Source organism: Trichosurus vulpecula, chromosome 4 (genome assembly GCF_011100635.1).
Source record: "Trichosurus vulpecula isolate mTriVul1 chromosome 4, mTriVul1.pri, whole genome shotgun sequence".
Classification (NCBI taxonomy): domain Eukaryota; kingdom Metazoa; phylum Chordata; class Mammalia; order Diprotodontia; family Phalangeridae; genus Trichosurus; species Trichosurus vulpecula.
This window is the reverse complement of record NC_050576.1, coordinates 55,278,658-55,299,821: the sequence shown is the minus strand read 5'-3', so window position 1 is coordinate 55,299,821 and position 21,164 is coordinate 55,278,658. Positions and strand designations below refer to the sequence as shown.

The 21,164-nt window shown below is 40.9% G+C and overlaps 1 protein-coding gene across 10 annotated transcripts in view; it reads right to left on the bottom strand.

The window, feature by feature from the left end:
• Positions 1 to 1,095: 1,095 nt before the first annotated feature.
• Positions 1,096 to 21,164, bottom strand: part of UAP1 (UDP-N-acetylglucosamine pyrophosphorylase 1) — a 43,889-nt gene continuing 23,820 nt past the window's right edge. For 6 of the 10 annotated variants that reach the window (XM_036756518.1, XM_036756523.1, XM_036756521.1 and 3 more), the window contains exons 5-11: positions 18,405 to 18,577; positions 11,828 to 12,021; positions 8,839 to 8,979; positions 7,837 to 8,025; positions 6,213 to 6,263; positions 2,647 to 2,713; positions 1,096 to 1,570 (exon numbers count right to left, since the gene is read on the bottom strand). In XM_036756518.1, the coding sequence (XP_036612413.1) occupies positions 1,478 to 1,570; positions 2,647 to 2,713; positions 6,213 to 6,263; positions 7,837 to 8,025; positions 8,839 to 8,979; positions 11,828 to 12,021; positions 18,405 to 18,577 (908 nt within the window). In that variant the 3' untranslated portion in view covers positions 1,096 to 1,477. The remainder of the gene's footprint in view (positions 1,571 to 2,646; positions 2,714 to 6,212; positions 6,264 to 7,836; positions 8,026 to 8,838; positions 8,980 to 11,827; positions 12,022 to 18,404; positions 18,578 to 21,164) is intronic. The other 4 variants (XM_036756524.1, XM_036756526.1, XM_036756528.1 and 1 more) reach the window with 1 other exon arrangement.

Here is a 21,164-nt window from a genome sequence, read left to right as displayed (position 1 = left end):
GGAAAATGGCAAATGCTGGAGAAGATGTGGGAAAACAGGTACATTACTTCACTGTTGGTAGAGTGAACTGGTCCAGCCATTCTGAAAAGCAATTTAGAATTGTGCCCACAAAGCTATGCATATCACTACTAGTCCTATAACCCAAAGAGTTAAAGAGAAAAAGGACCCATATGTACAAGAATATTTTTAGGAGCTCTTTGTGGTAGCAAAGGATTTGAAACAGATGGCAGTGCCCATCAATTCAGGAATGGCTGAACAAGTTATAGTATGTGTGTATCAGAGAATACAACTGTTGTAGGAAATGATAAAGGGGATGGCTTCAGAGAAACATGGGAAGACTTGTAGAAATTGATGCAGAGTAAGGTGAGCAGACCCAGTGGTGAACTTATACAATTACAGCAAAAAACAAACAAACAACTGTGAAAGACTTAGGCATTCTCATCAACAAAATGGCCAACCAAAATTTCAGATGACTCGAGAAGAAACATGTTACCTAACTCCTAATAGACAGGTAATGAATTTGGCATATAGAATGACACATTTTGGGGATTTGGGGGTGGAGGCAAAGCATGATTATTGCAAGAATATGTGTTACTTGATTCTATGTTTGTAAGAGGGGTTTTGTTTTTCTTGCTTCCTCAGCTGGGGTGTGGGGAGGAGGTGAGAGGCAGAGAATATAGATCTGAAAAAAAATAAAATTTAATTTTTAAAACTCTATCTGGGAGAAGCAAGGTACTGATGCATTTAAATTCCAAAGTCTCAAGCAAAATGAAAGTAATACCAAAGATATAAAAGGGATAAATCCTGAGTATGTTGTTCAATGACTTTACAAGCTTTTCCTAGAAGAATCTCTTTTTTCTCCACACATTATTCCATGGTAGTTCATAAAAGTCCTAGGTTGCGTATATTTTTTTTATGTGAGCTAGGAAGTAATGAGATTTAAGATTTAATGGACTTTTCCAACTCTGTAATTTATACAAGGTCCAAAACCCAACAGCAAGAAGAGGAATTTATTTTATGGTCTAGTTTTTTGGTTTTTTTATAAGAAGGTAATGTCTGAGAAAATAAAATTCAAACTTAGTATGACATAAACAATTCGTGTACAATGGTTTATTACTATATACAATTTCAAAAATAAACATTCCTCAATTCTGAGTAAGACAGCAAGAAACACCTTTGATGGTGTTTAAGCTAGAGGAAATCTCCTTGTAGAGCCAATGTCTTCCTTCTCTGGGAAGAAAATGTAGAATAAAAAATATAAATAAGAACTTCAATGAGCCAAAAGCCAGAAGGAAATCCTTGCTCTCAGTCTGGGCATTGGGCTCTCCATGGAGTTTGCAATAGCTGAAACAAGTGAAACGATTAACCCAACAGATTCTCAAACTTCAGCCTTCAATGACTGCTCTTTGCACTCCTTTCCAGCTGGCCCATTACAAATGAAAGTGACCCATGTGGACATATGGCACCGCCATGTAGCTCAGATGCCATTCTTCACTAACTCATGGACACCATTCTCATCAATGATTAAAGGAGCATGGAATTCTTTATTTGCCACATAGATTTCAAGGCCCTAAAGGTGGAAGAAAAGAGACATAAAGTTAAAAACCTGCTGGACTTACTCTCAGTAGCAATGAACTAAAGTGAGGGTATCCTAAGTTGGACTAACATATGGAAACTCAAAAGACTTGTGAGAATCTACGAAATACAGGTTTCAGAAGCAGGCTTACTGGCCCAACATGACTGAAACTTAAAACCTAAAAAGAGGGAATTAGTCTATGATTATGTTACAGTCACTTAAGCTCAAAGTACAAGAGGACAATCATTCTTTCCATCCATCCCCACTACCCAACGTGGCTGTTTCTAGCAGGAGATGGTCTTGGAAGGCAGATGCTGCCAAGGAACGCAGTATGAACAAAGCACCCAAAGAGTTCTAGAAGCTTTCCATTCACAAGATTTAAAAAACTGAACAGATTGTGCCTCTAAACATGTCAGATTATTAAAGATTAAAGTTATGATGCATTAAATAGATACAAATACAACCTATTTTAAAACACCATTTGGGGAGACAAAATGTAGTTGGAATCAGTTAGGCCCCAGTGACATCCAGAATGGCAGCCAATCCAATCCCACAACAAGTTCATCATCAGTATCTCATGTATACAGAACATGATGCTGAGCACCATAGGTGAGGACCGGAGAAGGAAGTTTAGAGGCCTCAAGCTTGGAGTTTACTAGCACCAAATCAAGCTTGTGGCTTTAATATAGAGCTTTAATGGCAGAAGAATCCAGATGCAGGGATTTGTAACCTGGGGTCTGTGAACTTAAATGTATTTTATTATAATTGGTTTCCTTTATAACTCTTATGTATTCAATTTTATGCATTTGAGGACATTAGTGAGAGAAGAGGTCCATCGACTTTACCAGACTGCCAAAGGGGTACAAGACACACAAAAGGTAAAGAGCCCCAAGACTGGGGATGTCCAAGACAAACGCAATTTTTTAAATTTGCTCCCATAATACAGCTCTATTCTGTCAAGGTATACTTACAAAATTTCTGACAATTCTATGTTCTATGACGTTTTTGTGGATAGATATAAACTTAAGTAAAAACTGAGGTGGGTGGGGGTGTGTAATTAGTGAACTTACTTCGCCAGCATAGGAGACAAGAGGCGAGATTTCACACTGAATGGGCAGGTCATTGGCATCCTTCAGGCTAAAAAAAAGAGAATAGCACCAACATCAAAAACTCCACTTCTTTAATTATTTTCTAGATCAGAAAGAGATGGAGCTGGCAGCTTCCTTAAAGTCTGGGAGATAACATAGGTAACTCACTGATATGTTTCACAGCAGCACCTGTACTCACAATGCATTCAATGAATGCATTTTATGTCAACAATAGGCCCTAGACTCAAAAAAGCTAAATATTCATGGGAGTCCCCTCCGTTTGTTGTCATCATGGTCATAAAATCTATCAAAGACATATGCTAGTGATTTGTTGTTCAGTCTTTTCAGTCGTGTCCAACTCTTCAGGGGAGTAGTTTGCCATTTCATTCTCCAGCTCATTTTTCAGATGAGGAAACTGAGGCAAACAGGGTTAAGTGACTTGCCCAGGGTCACACAGCTATTAAGTGTCTGAGTCCAGATTTGAACTCAGGGAGATGAATCTTTCCAGACTCCAGGCCTAGCACTCTACCCACTCTACCACCTAGCTGCCCCATGTTAGTGATAACTGCTGGCATAAAGATAGTCACATTAGAAAAAGATATTCAATGGCATTACTATTTAAATCACTTTGTGCATATTAACACACCTTGTCCTCTCCTACTTAGAAATATTCTTCTGATTTCCAAAGACATCATTAGCCCTTTGTGTTACTTCTCAGTACCTGCTTTTCTAGAGAGATGGGGATGAAAGGGCAAATGTACGTTTCCCAAATAAGCCAGGCTAACTCATTTAACAAGAAAGCATTGGTCATTTTTACTTCCAAAGTAGTTCTCCGTGGCTATTACCAAAGACCCTTTCAAAGAAGTGGCCCAGCCTGGGTATTTCAGGTTGACAGTGATCTACCTCCAGTTCTTGGGCTGACTCTATCAGTAATCACAGCAATGACAAGGCCAAATTCACCACTTTCTTTTGGATAATTTCATTTAATATTTAGTCCAATTTAAGACCCCAAGTTTCTAAAACATTAAAGTATTATCAAAGCCAATAATGTTGGCAATATTTTTTAGTCCCTTGGCTTCTGGCCTGTATGTTAATTGGACAATGACCAATGATACTAGAATCTAATCTCCTGCTGACCTCGTGGCATTGAATCATAACTGTTTCAGAAGACCTGAGGTGAGAGACAGCACTGCAGAGTGGCTAGAGCTGACCTCAGAGATAAGAAGGCCTGTGCTTAAGCACAGTGCCCCAAGGTGACTCAAGCTCAAGGTGACTCAGTGCATGTGCTGAGGTGCCCTAGCATAAAAGGCCCCTATAGCAATGAGATCACAAGTCTGGATCAAAATAAAGGACCACAGGCACAGGATAAGCCAACCTAGCCAGAGTTCTTACTGTCATCATCTTTAGAGAGAAGCGGGCTTGCTTCGGCCAGCAGGCAAGGCTCTCCATGATCTCACACCAGTCTGACCTTCCTTTTCCTATCACTGCCCAACGTGAATTCTCCACTAGAGCCAAGCCTAGCTCCTTGCTCACCATCTCCTCAATGTGCCATGTTAATTCACCACTCTTTCTTTGTGCCCCTGTCCTAACTCAAATGTCCCACCCCCTTTCCTTCTTCCTGAGATCCCACCAATGCTTTAAAGGTCAATCTCAGGCCACACTGAGCTCCTGTTTCTCTGAATTGCATAGCACATCTATTTTTATCACTCACTTTGGCACTTAAATTATATCTAGTTTTGTGGTATCATTTAACTATTTCATTTTCAATCAGAATACAAACTCCTAAAAGGCAACAAATGCCATTCTTAGATTCCCTTTGTTTTCATTTCACTCACTGACTAGTATACTGTTATGTACAAAACAGAAGGCACAAAAATCCTCCACTCTCAAAGATTTTAGGAGCCAAAAAACACCTCACAGGACCAGTCACTGGAGGGACTTTAAAATATAAACTTACCTAATACAGTGAAGAATGGGAGCTACCATCACGGAGCTTAAAATCTCAAGGTATAAACAGGTAGCCCAGTAACAGCGGCAATTCTCCAGCCTTTGGCATCTGACAGAACTGGGGGGCCCAGCTAGCACCTATGCATCTTTCACTTTGATAACGTTTCCAGGTCACTGCTGCTTCTTACCCCTTCCGTCAAAAATACCTCTTTTTCCTCTACCCTTATTTTGCCTCTTCGCTCTCTACTAATCCCCACTTCCATTCAATCTTGTCCTCTGGCAATTGATTTCAGCCGCTCAGGGCTCTGTTTTAGGAGAAATTTTAAACTATACTTAGTTGGTCCAAATGACAATATTAAAAAGGTTTAACTACTAAAAACTGAATACTATTAAATGACACAAACTCTTATTTTAGTTGAGATTATTAGAAGCTACAAGGCAGACATATAAAGAACCATTTCTTCCTTTTACTATAGAAGCTGCTGAAACCCAATGACAAGAAATCTGGTGTGAGAAACCAAAAAGATGGAATACCAGTCAACAGTTTTTTGAGAGATCAAAAGGAGCTGCTCTGATCATTCACTAAAATGAACCAAACAATGAGCTCTTTTCCTCATTGACAGGTGCCATCTTATAGGATGACTGTCCTGATTAGGAGTGGATGGCCCTTCACCTACATTCAATAGGACTCTGGATGGAATTCACATGTACTATTCTTGTCAGTACCCAACTGTGTCACAGTGGTGGGAGAAAGCCCATGAATGAAGTTGATTTCATAGCTGCCCTATTTAAAAAAAAAAAAAAAAAGCTTCCCTTCCCAGAGGCCCTTCTTCCAATTTTTTTCATTTCCCAACTCATTTTACATTTGCATAAAAACTTAAAATTCTAACTCAAGCCTAAACATCTTCAGAGTACATAAAAAAGATTGAGCTGACTCTTCAGGTGCGGGGATGTTGATTTCATCCCATCCTTTACTAGATACCAACCAGGCTGGAGAAGATATGTCCCAGTTCTAGCTGAAAACTCCTTGTCAGCATAAAGGGGTAAAATTTTGTTCTGTTCTGTTCATTCTGCTCACAAAGGGAGCAAAACTAGTCCACGATGACTGAAGAAAAGAGCCATGAGAAATGTCACTACAAATTCAGGTCCCTGAGATGAATACCTATGTCTCAGATGAGAAGTCATCTTTCCGTAGGCAACACTTTCTTCTCCCACACAAGCACAATTCTCAAAGCTAGGTGTAGAGAATGTAATTTTTATCTATAGAGATGTCCTAGAGGGTGCTCTGAACCCATGCCAACCATTGCTAGCCTGCAACCTGCTCTCACTCTGCAATAAACCTATTCACTGCATACAACCTGACCACCCCTTGTCAGATTCTTTAGTAAAGCATGCCCCCAGCTCCACCATGCACAGCGATTGTCTGCGTTAGTGTGTCTTCCAGAGGCCTGCTACCAGAGAAGCAGTGCACCCCACCAAAAGCTCAAGTCATTCTTCTCCCCCAAAGATGGCTGATTCAGTACTCTGAGCTGCAAGGCCTGTTAATACCCAGGGAAGCATAGCCCCATCACCATGCACTGCAGGCAGCCAGGTATATTTACTTGTGATTGACATCAGCTGTGAGGGTCTCTGACTTTCCATGTGGAGCATGGCTATGTGGGAATAAACAAGCATTAATGGGAATGAATGCAAATAAAACAATAATAATGAAAGACAATGAGCATACGAGACACTTGAGTGGCCTACTGGTACTTTGCTATTAATGTTGAAATTGAAAGTAAGACAAAGAAAACCAAAGGAAAAAAATCCAATGAACAAAGCTACTACTTCAGCATACTCGCAGATCAGCCTCGTTGATCCTTATGCAGAAGTCTGCTGACCTTTTTCCATGAACTGAAAGAGGTCACATTTGCTCTTACAATGGAAACAGAATGGCACCAACAGTATGAAATGCACATCACACAGAAGGGATGTTATCTGCCATCTAGTCTGACCCCTGTCCAAATCATGAATCCTATCTACAAAATCCTCACCAGGAGAGCTCTCCAGCGGCAGGGTGTTTGCCATCCATGAGCACCCCGAGCAGACAAGTCATAGTGTGTTATTAGAGTCAGGACTTCAGCAGTGGCTAAGTGTTTTAAACATAAAACATGAGAACCATGCAGTTTAAAGGCTGTATCTTTTGCATCATTTTAACTGGATCTTCAATACTTCTAGCTATTACTAACTCTGATAATCCAAAGTACTATGGGGTGCTTCATCCAGGAGGGTCAGGGCACATTGATGCAATGCACTTCCCTCCAGGGCACCTAAGTGTCACACTTAGAACCATGGTGACCCAGTTTGCCACTCTTCTGAGACCTCTTTGAGGGAGAGGGGAGCTCCTGTGGGTTCCAGAGGATGTGCCTTGAACAGCCACATTTCTATAGCAGCAAAGCAGATGCTTCTAAGGAATTAGGAGATATAGGAATGGGAGAGAACTTAAACTACAGCGGAGAATACCACAGAATGGAGATAAGAAGAGGAGCTGAACCTCTGATTTTCTTGGGTAAGGGGGACTCCTGGGTGAGGAAACTCTACCAATGCCAGTTGGTACCTTCTTTGAAACTGAAAGTCAAACTCAGACAGAAATAGAAAGACATCCCTGAGGACCACATATTGACTTGGAAAACCACAAATTAACATTATCTATGTCATGCTGTATTTTTATTTTGTTTTGTCAAACATCTCCCAATAACATTTTAATCTGGTTCAGGCTGTACATGGGTTTCTGCCCCAGCTTGAGAAGGAAAGGCAGGAGTCTGACACCTTTGGCCTAAAGACCCAGGGCCATGCTGCAGAAATTGTGTCCGAAATAGGACTCAAACCCAGGTCTTCCTGGCTTCAGGACACTTCTCTGTCCATCACATCAAGCTGCCTCTTTCACCACATAAAAAGTACATGGGATATAAAAACAAAGTACTTGTCACCTACTATTCAATAGGTAACTAGTAATAAGATGGCATATTATGACAACAAGAGATTCAGGGTAGCTAAATCTTTAACTGGAAAATAATCTATTTTTCTCTGAGGCAACCATCATAGCCAAATTCTTCACATGAAGAACAGCTCACATCTCTATATTCCCCTCTTTAAAAGAGTAGAGAGTAATGGACTGTGTGAAAGAGAAAGGAGGAAGTTGCACAGTCCCAAGGGAAATGCCCAGGGGCATAGAGCCCTACTTACCGAGGAATGGCAGGAAGACGAGATCCATTTTCATCTATGAAGTGGCCCCCAGCGTTGAGGACCCAGCAATGATGCAGGGACATTAACGCATGCCGTGTGGTCGTAGGATTGTCCTTCCCATTCTGACTGTCTGCATTCTTCAAAGGCGAGAACTCATCTTCCCGCAATACTTCATATACCACAAACTTCCTGGAGCAGAACCACAAGAGACAATTATGAAATAATACAAGCCTCACTATCTCCCACCATAACTATGCTCTTCATCTTCAATGCCATGCTCTCTCAATCTAATTCCAAAGGAATGCTACATAAATTAATCCTTATAGATGAGTCTCAATCCTTCACACTGAAAACTGGAGGTTTTTCTCTCCGATGTGGAATTGAGGTGTTACATTCATGTCTCAAATGAAAAGTACATTTCAGAAAAATTAGAAATCTTAGTGTGAGGAAAAACTATGCTAAAACTTGTTTTGAACCGAAAGAATTACAAAAAAAAGAGGCCAAAGGATCTCTTGGACATGCTGATGGAGAAGGTAAATGTTAGCTCTTGTTCTCTTATGTTAATCAAACTCTGAGAAGCTCATTTCAAACCGAAATGTTATCTGCTTCAGAGAGCTCTGCAGTTTCAAAAATTTGCATTGAGACAAACATTTATTCACCAATCAGAAATATCTTCTAAATACAAAATAGTCGATGCTTCATCTTAGCCAGCCTCAGGCTTGGAACCAAAAGAAACAAGTTCAGTTTGTAAGGAAGCCAACCAGATAAGGTAAGTGATGAAACCAGGAATTTATCCCATGGACAGTTCTAACCAAACTGGTAGGACAGAGGCTTCACACAGGGCACAGATACCGAGTCTAGATTGAATACTTGTAATCAAATAACCATGTCTGGTATCACAGACATAATATTCTCTAATCAAGTGTTTCTTTGGGGTAGCTCAGTGAGTAAGAGATGGCATTACGTTTGTTTAATCTTGTTTGGGCACAGCAGAAAACATACTTAGCAAACTGAAAGATGTCGAAGACAAATTTTTCCATCTTTATCCCATTTGGTTTGTCTGGCTTAATGAGCTGCCCCTGGGTATTCACATATGGAATCTTCTTCTGAGCCACGTGGTGCTGCAACTGTGGTTCATAAATGCTAGGTGAGGAAAAGAATGAAGTCATCAGCTTCCAGGCTTGGAATATGGGTAATCTAGTTGTATTACTCCTGTCACCCAAATTTCCAAATCCAAATTTGCCTTGATCATTTAGAAACATTCAATACCAAAGCTCCTAGGAATGAAACACTAAAAGCATCCAGTACCAACTGTTAAATTTCAACCCACTTCTAAATTATAAAACAAACAAACTCGCCTATTCACAGGCTTACATTATTCATAATAGTCACATTAAAGAGACCAAAAATACGGCACAAATTTATGAATCTGAACTCATTTTTTGGTTCTTTTTATGTTCTCCTTTTAACCTCACCTGTTTTAATCAGGAAGAAGACACCCAGAATGGCAAAGGGACCACAAACAATGCCATAAGGTTGGTGTCTAATGCTACATTCTTTCCAGCAGTTAGAACATCATGGGTCAACATTTACTACTAATACCCATTATTACTACAAACTGTTAAAAGTTTCTCATTGAAAACACCTTGTTCCTCTAGTTCTGCAAGATTACAGGACAGGTGTTCTTATCTTAGCAGATCTACAAAGAAATACTATGTGATGCAAGAGTCCATCTGAGTAAAATGATGTCTCTTCCCCCCTCCTCATTTCACATTCCCCAGATGCCTTTTGCTGCTACCTCCACCTTCACCCATTTCATATTATGAAGAGGCCCTTCTCTTTGCCAAGGCAAATCTTTCGACAAGAACAAGTGATCCTGGTCCATTTCATCTTCCCTTCTACCATCTCCCACTCTCTCACTAATCCTCGATCCACTGTCCATTGACAGCTTCCCTACTGCCCAAAAACATGACCACGTCTTCCTTATCCTCAAAAAACAACCCTCACTTGATCCCGCCATTCCCCAGTATTTTTCATTCCCTCTTCCCTTTTGTGGCTAAACTCCCTACAACAGATGACTCCACTTCCTTTCCTCTCACTACCTTAAGTCTCTACAGTCTTTCTTCCGATCTCACCATTTATCTGAAACTGCTCTCTCCAAAGTTACCAACAATCTCTTAACTGCCCAATCTAATGGCCTTTTCTTCTCAATTCTCATCCTTCTTGACCTCTTTTTTGATACTCTCTTCTCTCTAGGTTTTCAGGACACTGCTCTCTCCTGCGTCTCCTCGGTCTCCTTTGTAGATCTTCATCCCGCACCTGGGTATCTGTCCTGGACCTCCTCTTTTTTTTTTATACTACTTTACTTGGTGACCCCACCATCTCCAATGGATTTGATTATCATTTCTATGCTAATGATTCTCAAATCAGCTTATCCAGCCCTAACCTCTCTGCTGGACTCAAGTTTCACATATCCAACTGCCTATTGGACATCTCAAGCTAGATGGCCCCCAGGCAATGTAAACTCAACATGGCTAAAATGGAACTCATTCTCTTTCCCTCCAAGCCCTCTCCTCTTCCCAACATCTTTACTATTGTGGAGAATACCACCATCCTCCCAGTCACGTGGACTCCTCATTCTCACCACCTATATCCAATCTGTTGCCACGTTCTTCCCAACCTTTGTAACCTCTCTTGTATACATCCCCTTGCCACCGCTGACACTACCACCCCCTGCAGGTCTTCATCACCTCCTGCCTAAACTACTGAAATTGCCACTGGTTGGTCTCTCTGCCTCAGGTCTCTCCCCACTCCAATCCATCCTCCTTTCAGCCATTAAATTGATCTTCCTAAAGCACAGATCTGACAATGTCAGCCCCTCTACTCAATAAATGCATTCAAAGCCCTTCATGACCTGTTCCTCCCTCCTCCCCATTATTCCATTTTCCTTACACATTACAACCTTCGTACCCTGTGATCCAATGATATTGGCCTCCCAGCTATTCCTCATACAAGAGACTTCATCTGCCAACCTGGCATTTTCACTGGCTGCCCCCCAGGAATTCTTCTCACCTCATCCCCACCTACTGGCTTCCCTGGCTTCTTCCAAGTCCCAGATAAAATCCCATGTTCTACAGGAAGCCTTTCCAAATCTCCCCTTAATTCTAGTGCCATCCCTCTGCTGATAATCTCCAGTATCTTATCCTGTGTATCTCTTCTTTGTACAGAGTTATTTACTTGTTATCTCCCCCCATCAGACTGTGAGCTCCCTAAGAATGGGGGCTGTGTTCTACCTTTGTATCCTCAGGGCTTAACACAGTGCCTGACATACAGAAGGCACAAGTATTTACTGACAGACTAAGTGACAATATTTCTATTATACTTCAATGTTTCAAAAGATCTCTAATCTCACCGATGTGGGCTTCTCCTCTAACAAGATAGATTACAACTTCTCCCCACCAACAGATGATCTTTAAGAGTTGCTATGATCATCACTGGGTGATCAACCTCCTACTATTCAGCTTTTCCAAACTTAGCTAAGATGGTTCTTACACAAAATAATAATCTTAAGTAATAATAAAAATCCTTTGCATTTGTATACAGCTTTGCAAAGTACTTGGCATATTCATTACCTCATTTAATCTTCACAGAACTATCAGAGAGGGGCAGAGTAGGAACAACTACTCCCATTTTACAGATAAGGGAATGATTTTGGAACGTGTAAATAATTTATCTCCAGTCACATAGCTGGTGAACCTCCTTCTCTCCCTCAGGTTACTGTAAAGATCAGGTGAGATTATGGATATGACAGATGAATATGGATATGTACAAATGATACATGTTGGGGTGACACTGCCCACAGGCCAATCTGAGTCTCCTGGCTCCTGATTGGGTGGGGTTATGACTTCAAGCTGCCAGGAACAAAAGCTCAATATTAAGGGATACAGAGCAAGAGTAAAGGGGAGGAGCAAGGGCTCTAGAAGGTCCATACTTGACCACATCTTTCAGGAAAGGCACAGTGAAGAAGTGATTGGCAATGTTCCCTGCGTTGAACAGCAGCCGTCCATCGGGGCTTCGCCTCTGGGCTGTGGCCAGGGAGATTTCACTATATTCCACCACCTGGTAGACACCATCAACTCTACACACTACCCCGACAGGCTCAGTAGGATTTGTCTTCTCCACAACCTGCCCACAAGTGAAAGAAAAGCGAACACACTCAAATGCTGCTGACTTGTTTCAGCATCCTTTACCATGATTTTATTTACTTAGTCTTTCTCTGCCAGTAAAAAAAAAAAGTAGAACTTTAGAGTCAGATTCTTAACCATGGGTTCAAAAACTTTTTAAGAAATTTATTTTGATAATTCCACTTCAAAATAATAGGTTCCCTTTGCAATACTATGTATTTTAATTCTTGATTTTTAAAACATGATTCTTATAAGGGGCATAAAGATTTCATCAGACTGCCTGCCCTAAGGGGTTCATGATACAAAAAAGACAAAGAACTTCTGGTTTAGAAGAATGCCAGTCTGGTCCTCAGTCATTAGACAAGTCATCCTTTGCAAAGGCTAGAGGCAAAGACTGTTCAGCTTAGGAGAATTGAACAGAGATTGTACTCTGTTAGAATAATTTTTAAGAACGTAGGGTCAGCTCCACACCATGATGGAACATCAGACTAGTAATATAGAGTATATATAAATATATGGAGATATATTTGGAGTAGAGGAAACAAAACACTTAGATAATCTAGTTAACCTGGATTCTGAAAAAAGATAGTTTAAGATAAATCGACTGTGTGCTAAGGGCAGCTAAAAGTACTGATGTGACCTTAGAATGTATTAAGTGAACCCTGGAGTCCAGCAGGAAAGGGGTGATGGTTTTATTGTGTCGTACCAGCATCAAAGCAATCTCTGGAACATTGTGTGCAATTCTGGACACCACATTTTAGGAAGAATCATATGCTGGAGAACTTCAAAAAAGGGATAACCAGGATGGTGAAGGGTTTTGAGTTCATGCCATATGATGAAGAAAGTGAGTGTGTTTACCTTCAAGAAGGCAATATTTAGGGAATATTTAATCACTGCATTCAAGCATCTGAAGGACTGCCACAAGATTAGACTTGTTCTGCTTGGATCCAGAGAGCAAAAACTTAGAAATTATGAAGAGGCGATTAAGGCTTGATACAACAAAAAACTTCTTCACAACACTACCAAAAACTGGAATGAGCTCTCTGGGGAAAGAAAGAGTGCATTTCTTCTCCTTGAAGTCTTCAAGCAGCCACTTGTCAGGTTTGATGGAAAAGGTTTGATTAGATACCCAATGATAACCAGCTACACTCACAATCCTTGCTCCTTTTCCAGATTCAATCTTTCCATTTTCTGGATACATGTATCCAGCAATTTTGTTCCCAAACAGTAACATCTCACATCCTCTGGTGCCCTGTAGGTTTCCAACCTGGGGCTGAAATCTGGACTAAGTTCAGACATTCACTCTCCTTCCATTGTAACAAATGTTTCTCTGGCCTCTTTAACCTTACTCGTTTCTTTCAGCTGTGAACAGGTGCAAATAAGCGATAAGCTCAAGTTCAGCGATGGGATGATGTAACTTTTTGAAGCTGAAGTGTCTGAATTTCACCCAGTGCCATGTAACTATTATGAACACATTTTTCTCATTTTCCTCAATTTGTAAAGTACTTTTAAAAAGTAGAAATTTTTATTTTTTTCCATTAGAGTATCAACAAATATATTTTAGGGAAAAATGTTAGATGTATATTTATTACTTCTTTTTATAGTTTTTTTTAGTACCTTGCACATTTATAGCAGATGTTCAAAAACGAACTGGTTGACTGAATTGAATATTTCTAATCTAGAGGTCTTTGAAAAAATTTTCATTTATTTGCAATATCTTTGTAATAAGAAAACAAGGTAGCTAAAAAGTAAACATATTGATACAAGATAATCAGAAAATTAAATATTTCACATCTATTCCATTATCTCCTATGACTACAATTTCTAAATATCACAAGAAATCACTCCTTGATTTTATGGCATCTGAGCATAGAGAGGCCTTAGAGGCCACTAAGTCCAACATCCTCCTTCACAAAGAAGTCCCTTCCACAGTGTTTTGGAGAGGCAGCCATCTATCCTCTGCCTGAACACTTCATGGTAAAGAGCTCACAACAGCCCGTTCCACTGCTGGGCTGCTCCATCAGATAGTTCTGTGGTAAAGAAAGCACAAAGAGCTCTGGACTGGGGGAGGGGGGGAGGGGTGGTCAAGAGATCCAGGTTTGAATCAAAGTCCCAACGCTTATGCGTGGCCTAGATCAATCAATAACAAGCACTTATTGTGCACCTACTAAGTGCTGTGCGCTAAGAATATGGGAGGGAGGAAATGAAATAATACCTGCCCTCAGGAAATTCCTATTTTTTTTTGAAGGGGGTGGGATGTTTACACAGAGAAGTAAACACAAAATAGGTACAAAGTAAATTTGGAGGGGGAAGACCTAGGAGAAATTAGGGAGGTCTTTATGTACTCCTCATGATGTGCTAAGCTTTGAAAGAAGCTAAAGATTCTAAGAGGGAGGAGTGAGCAGGAAGAGCAGTACAGGGACAGGGAGGAGCCTGATTAGAGGCTGGGAGATGGGAGGAAGAGCATGTGAGCTGCAACGAGCAAGGCAGCTTGCCTGTGTGGAACACGGGAAGAAGACACGAAGGGGAAGATAATGCAAAAGGCCTGGAAAGGTGGCTAGGCTGGCTTCGGACCAAGAAGGGCTTTAGATGCCAAACAAGGTGTGTCTGTGTGGCCGTGAAGCCCTGGGGCAGCATTCTGAGAACACAGTCAGAGCAGCACTCTAGGAATATATTGGTGTCACTTTGGATCTGAATGGAAGCAGAAGAGGCCAGAGGAAGAGACACCAAACTTTGACCAAATGGAGGATGAGCCTCTGCTTTATCACTCATAACATGGGAATAATAATCCCTATACCACCTATCACACGAGGCTGTCATGAAAATCAAATGAATGAGTGAATGAAAAACATTTATGAAGTGCTAACTACATACCAAGCATATGGTAAGATAGTGAAAGTAAAAGTTCTCTGTAAGCTGGAAAATGATATATTCAATGACCACAACAATACTGTTCAGGGGTTGGAAAAAAAAAGCTAAATGTTATACACTTATAATGACCAAGCCTAGCACTGGAGAAGAGTTGAGAAAATGCACCTTCCTCCCTTTGCTGAAAAGGCAAGGGACTGTGAGTGTAGAATATGGCATATATTGAAGCATTGGCTGGTTCTGCCAAACTGGTTTTTACCACTTTTCTTTTTTAATCTTTGTTACAAGACATGGCTCACCAGGGAAGGGAAGTAAGAATTGTATATATCCAATAACAAATATCATGTAAAAACAAAAAAGCATCTATTTGGGGGGGGGGGGGCATCTACCTTTAAAAGGAATTTTGTGACTCTAAAGCATTATGTAAATGAGAGCTAATATCATAATTATCTTATTGAGCCAAAATCCTCCTCCCAATAACTTCCACCCATTAATACTAATTCTGGCCTCCAGAACTCCACAGAACAATTTAATCTCTCTTTCATGCTATAAAATATCAGCTATTGTTATTCCAATAATTATACTGGAACTAACTAAACTTTTCCAAGAATGTATCAACAAAACATTTTAAAACATATTAGAGTTTCTCAAAGTACATACATCATTTTGATTTAATCAGCCAAAGCCACTGATATATGTAGAATTATAAAAAGTAGTACTGTTAATGAAACTAGTCTAACCTGAATTGCCTTGTTTTATAGACAAAAAAAATCATACAATTTGAGTCAGTTGGGCCCTAAGTAGTCACCTAGTCTAACCCCTATGAAAAGGGGTTCTTAATGTGTGTTATAATGGCAAAAACAGAATCAGGGTCAATGATAATAACTAGCATCAATAAAGAGTTGATGTATTTAAGTGCTATCATTATCCCTACTTCATGTAAGAGAGGTCAAGTGACGTACTCAAGGTCATACACCTAGTCAGTGTCTCCCCCACTAGCCAGTCTAGCCCTCAAAGCAGTCCTCTAGAATCACAGGGCCCCTAGATTCCAATGGCCTGAGTTTCAGTCTCAGCTCTAGCATTCACTGCGTGACTTTAGAGACAGGAGATACAGCACTGGACTTGGAGAGAGGAAAGAGTAGAGTTCCAGTGCTAATGACTAACAGCATCTCTGTGACGATAGGCCTCCACAGAGGCCTCTTGACCTCTCTGAAACTCAGTTGCCTCATCTTTAAATGGAGAGGGAGGCAATTAAACCAAATTATTTCTAGGGTCCAGAAAGCCCTCTAAATTGTATGATCCTATTCTGAAGATCCCTTTTAGCTTGAAAAGCCCAGCATACTACAAATGATGCTAAAGTAATGTATGGATATTAAGCAGAAGAGCGGCACCACGTGGATAAGAGTGAGAACTACATCTTGTTTCCATTGGTGGACCTTGGATGCTTCCTATCTAAATAAGAATGACAAATAAAATCAGTTTTAGATCTATGAGGAACAGATTTTAGAAAGAGAAAAAAGGAAGTCTTATATTAGCCCTATGAGCTCTGTCTTTTCAGAGACCCCAGTTTCCATTTGTATATGTCCTATTATTTTAATACTTCAAGAATTATAATTTTGTCAGTGTACTTCAAACTTAGATGATATTTGAGGGCTGCTGTGTCCAGAAAACAAAAATACCCTACAGCCACCCTGATAACTAGGCTAGTATAGACAACAGTCAGAGTCCATGGCCAGGCCTACACTCAAGGCCTTTCCAAGATAGGTAGGGACTGGCCAGAGTTTATGTTCTGTTGGCACAGCCTTCAAGAACCCAATGTCAGGGTGCCGCAATGAGGCGTGACAATAGGGCTTTCATGCCATGTTGCAGCAAATTTCTAACTATTCTCTCCTCACTAGTTGGAGTCTTTGTTGTTATTCCTCACTGTCACTAACCCTGTTATAGGCAATGGGGTTAGAACGCCAATCAAATGGGCAGACCCACCACTACCACAGAGCGTAGGGCTGAATGCCATCTTCAAACCAAGGTTCCCCTCTCCTAACATGGCAGGTTATTCAAATCCCTATTGCTCTCAGTGGCAGAGACAATCAAAAACAGGCTGTAAAGCTATTTGTCCTTACTGTGAGCAAAACTAAACCATGGTCATTTTTTTCAAACTCAAAGTAAATGCACGGTACCACTTGCTACTCAGAATGCATTCTTCCAATGCCATTCTAACAAAACATTATGTAGTTTTCATTTTCTCTAGTTCTCATAAAGCATATATTCTTGAATATAATATACCAAGTTCCGTAGAACATGATAGTTACCTTCATTGCCATAGTGCTTTTACATATGGCTAGAATTCTCTAAGAACCACTGAAACCCTGAAGAGGAAGAACTGTATGACATTTAAGATTGGGAGAAGTAGTTTTATACTATATATGTTTAAACGCAGAGCATATATAGTACATTGATATATGACATACATAAATACATAAACATATATGTATATTCATTATTTATAGTGTGTGTGTTTAATAACTTGACACGTCCCTGATTCGAAGCTTGATCTGCACTAAGATCCGATGACATGTGGAAATCAGTCTGGGAATATGCTGAAAAGCCATTTGCCTTGGCAGCAAGAAACCAACTCTACCACTTACTAACAGTATGACCACAGGCAAGTCACTTCTCCTGTAAAGTAGGAAGAAGAAGAAGAAGAATCCCTGTCTTATTTGTCACAGGGGGTGGGTGTGAAGCTAGTGCTTTATAACTCTTTTTTTTTTGTTTTTGGCAGGGCAATTGGGGTTAAGTGACTTGCCCAAGGTCACACAGCTAGTACGTGTGTCAAGTGTCTGAAGCCAAATTTGAAGTCAGGTCCTCCTGACTCCAGGGCCAGTGCTCTACTCACTGTGCCATCTAGCTGCCCCGTGCTTTATAACTCTTGAAGCACTCTGAATGACAGCGATTATCATTATCTCAAACCACTGCACGAGGCAAGTGAAGACCATTTAAAACAAATGGAGTTCCCGGAAGGCAGCTCAAGCACAGTTCTGAAGTGGGAAGATCACACCAACCCTTTTACATTTGGATCACCTTTTCTTCCAGCAAAAGGGCTTACAAAATCTGCCACCACTCACCTTGAACATCTCCCTAAAAAGTGTCTGAAGTAGACGCCTAATCAGGTCATTCCACCATTCCACAATGAGACGCTCTCCAGGGAAGAGAAGGAATGCTAAGTCATTTGAATACTTCAGGGAAAAGGTACTGGGGGAAGAGGCAAACATCCCAGAGATGCCAGTCCTGACCCTCTTGTCTTGTGGGATGCCACGTTCCCCTCCTCTCCAGACCTGATTCCCTAGCTGTAAAATGAGGGGAGGCGGCCAATCTCCGCTCCAGAGATAATCACTGAAGACCCTCATAAAGCCACCTTGATGGGACAAGTTTAAACCTAAGACAATTGTTAACATTATTCTATTGACTCACAGGGACAAAAATCAAGACCCCCCTCTCGCTAATTCAGACAGGACTTACCTTTGCTCCACAGTCTGCTCCCTTTTGGACGCAGAATCCAATGAAACGTGGGTCTGCTACTTTCACCAATATGTTGTCAACACAGTAGACGTGGATTCCCCAAATGCCCCTTTTCTCCATATCTTCCACAATGCCATGGGCTGCAAGAGCTCGGTAAAGACCGCCATTCCCATCTGAGGAGTAAAACAGTTCGATAATGAACCAAAGCCCATGAAATGTTACCCAAAAGGTTGTGTATGTTTCTAAGCTGATATGCGGACTTCTGAAAACCAAAGTTTCACATTGTAAAGTTACATGCTCCAAATGTTCCAAAAAGAAAGGAGTCAAATGCTAGATGACAATAGACTTTTAAATAATGTTTAACCAAAATAACTAGGATATCATCTAAGTAATGTGAATTTTCTACCCCTCTTCTTTACTCGGTTCCCTCGAGTGTGGCTTATTTAATAAACTTGTAAATTACCACATTCTTTAAAAAGTAAATTTTATTTCATATGGTTTCAGATTCTATTAATATCTCCCTGAAATAAGCCAATTATGAGGTTACAGCCCCAAAGACACATTCCTCAGCCTCACAAACATGAATATTTGAAGGTGTTATTCAAAGTCACTTGCCAATGAATCAAGCTATTGTACTTTACCCTAAAAGAATGGAAACGAAAAGAAATTGGCATCTCTTAAAGGTCCCCCACCCCAGGCAGTTTCTAGTGTAGCTTTCACATATATTTTCTCCCTACGGAGCTGCAGACCTTCAATGAGGGGCACCCATCACACCCTTTCACAGAATAATGACCACACTAATTGAGGATCTTTAGAATCTAAAACAACCCTCAAAGAACAGAGCTTATTTGGGCCTGTCTGCTTCCAAGTAATCACCCACCAGCAACCCATTTTCATCCCTTTTTGGGGGGTGAGGGTGGGGAGGAGACATAATCATGTCAGTGTGCTCTTCTCAAAGCTTACTACATAAGAGGCTTCCTCAAATTATCTGATATAAAGGGGAAAGGAGTCAAAAATTAAGTTCTGAAGAAGATGGAGAAAAATATTCTAACAGCAGAAACTCACATTTATATGGAACTTAAAGGTACACAAAACACTTTCCTCACAATAACCCTAACAGTTAGGTGGTTCTCCCCTTTATAGATGAGGAAGCTGAGTCTCTTTGTGGTAAAGTGACTCGATCACGGTAACACAGTTAATAAACATCTGGGGCAGGATGAGTACCCAAGTCGTCTGACTCCAAGCCCAACATTTTTTCTACTACATCATGCTGCCTCTTGATACAGACTAGAGACTGTTGAAAGTAATTAGGTTCAGAGTACAACTATAAAATCTTTATGAGAAAGCTTGATATGCACACGCTGAGGTAATATAAATGTAATGTAAACAGGAGAAGGGAATAGGCAGGGTTTTGTAAATCATTTTCTCCAACAGATCATAGCTTCACATTCATGTAATTAAGAGTGGGAGAATATACTACATGATTTGATTTTTTTTTAAATGCTGATTCAGGAAAGCAAAAATGTAAGCCTTAAAGGCTTCCAATAGGGTATCTTACACACACACATTACATTCCTATGACTTGCACATGGTCACACAGCTAGTCAGCCTCTAAGATGGGACTTGAACCCTGGCCTTCCTGGTTCCAAGTCTGGAAAAATATCAAGCAAAGCACAACAAAACAGTGAGGCAGGTGCTCACCAAAGGTGTTCTTTACTGCCATGGAGGACACCCGGTCTAGTCCAAATGGAACTGGGTGACACAGAGGGTGCCCTGGAGATGGGGAAGCCCTCCAGATAGATGCGCAGGCTCCATGAAAGGACAACATGGGGCAGCGGACAGAGTGCAAGCCTTGGAACAAGGAGGCCCTGGCTGTGAACGCGCTCCTAGCTGGTTAACCCTGGGCAGATCACTCACTAGGTCCTCTCCTGCTCCGTGAAGACCTCATGATGAGAGCAGCTATCTCACAGGGTTGTGGTGAGGATCAAACCAGATAACACATGTAAAATGTTAAGCCTTAAAGCGTTCTATCAAATATCAGCAATCACTGTTATTACTGTCTCAGGGGTAACAGGAGCATTCAAAGGCAACATCCCCCATTTATCCCAGGTGGGTCTGTCTATCATCAGAACACCAAAAACACACATGCCTTACATACATTTCTAGCAGGAAATAAGAGTGTATGGTGGAAGGTGTCCTGAAGGGGCAGGCAGGACACCTGGCTTCTTAATTTTGCTTCAGCTACTAACTGGTAGTCACTTTTACCAAAGTCACTTAACCCCTGGGTGGAGAAGTAGGGGAATGGGGGATAGGGAGTGGGGGAGGTATGAAGGGTTAGTCTGTATGCAGCAATATAATCCTACTGATTGTTTGGGGGCAAAGAAGAAACATGTTCATACCAAATGTTCTACATCCCAAGCACGTATCTGTTCACATGAAATTCATAGTCTAGAAAGGTACTCCCTCATCAGTAAACAGTGACCATCTTGGAGGCAGATATGGGGGTAAGAGGGAGAGAAAGGCCAAATGGTTTATCCAGTGTTAACTGGATACCACAATTATCAATTAGCACAGTGCTAGCAATGGCCTAAGCATGAGGATCCCAAACAAAGTAAACCTGGAGAGAAAAAAGCTTCGAGCAGGTAATTTCAACAGGTAAACAGAAAGGAACTACCATTTGGTGGCAGGATATGAAGAATGTGGCTGAAGGGGAATCATGCTCACTTAGGCTCTGTGTATTGGGATAGCTAGATGGACCTC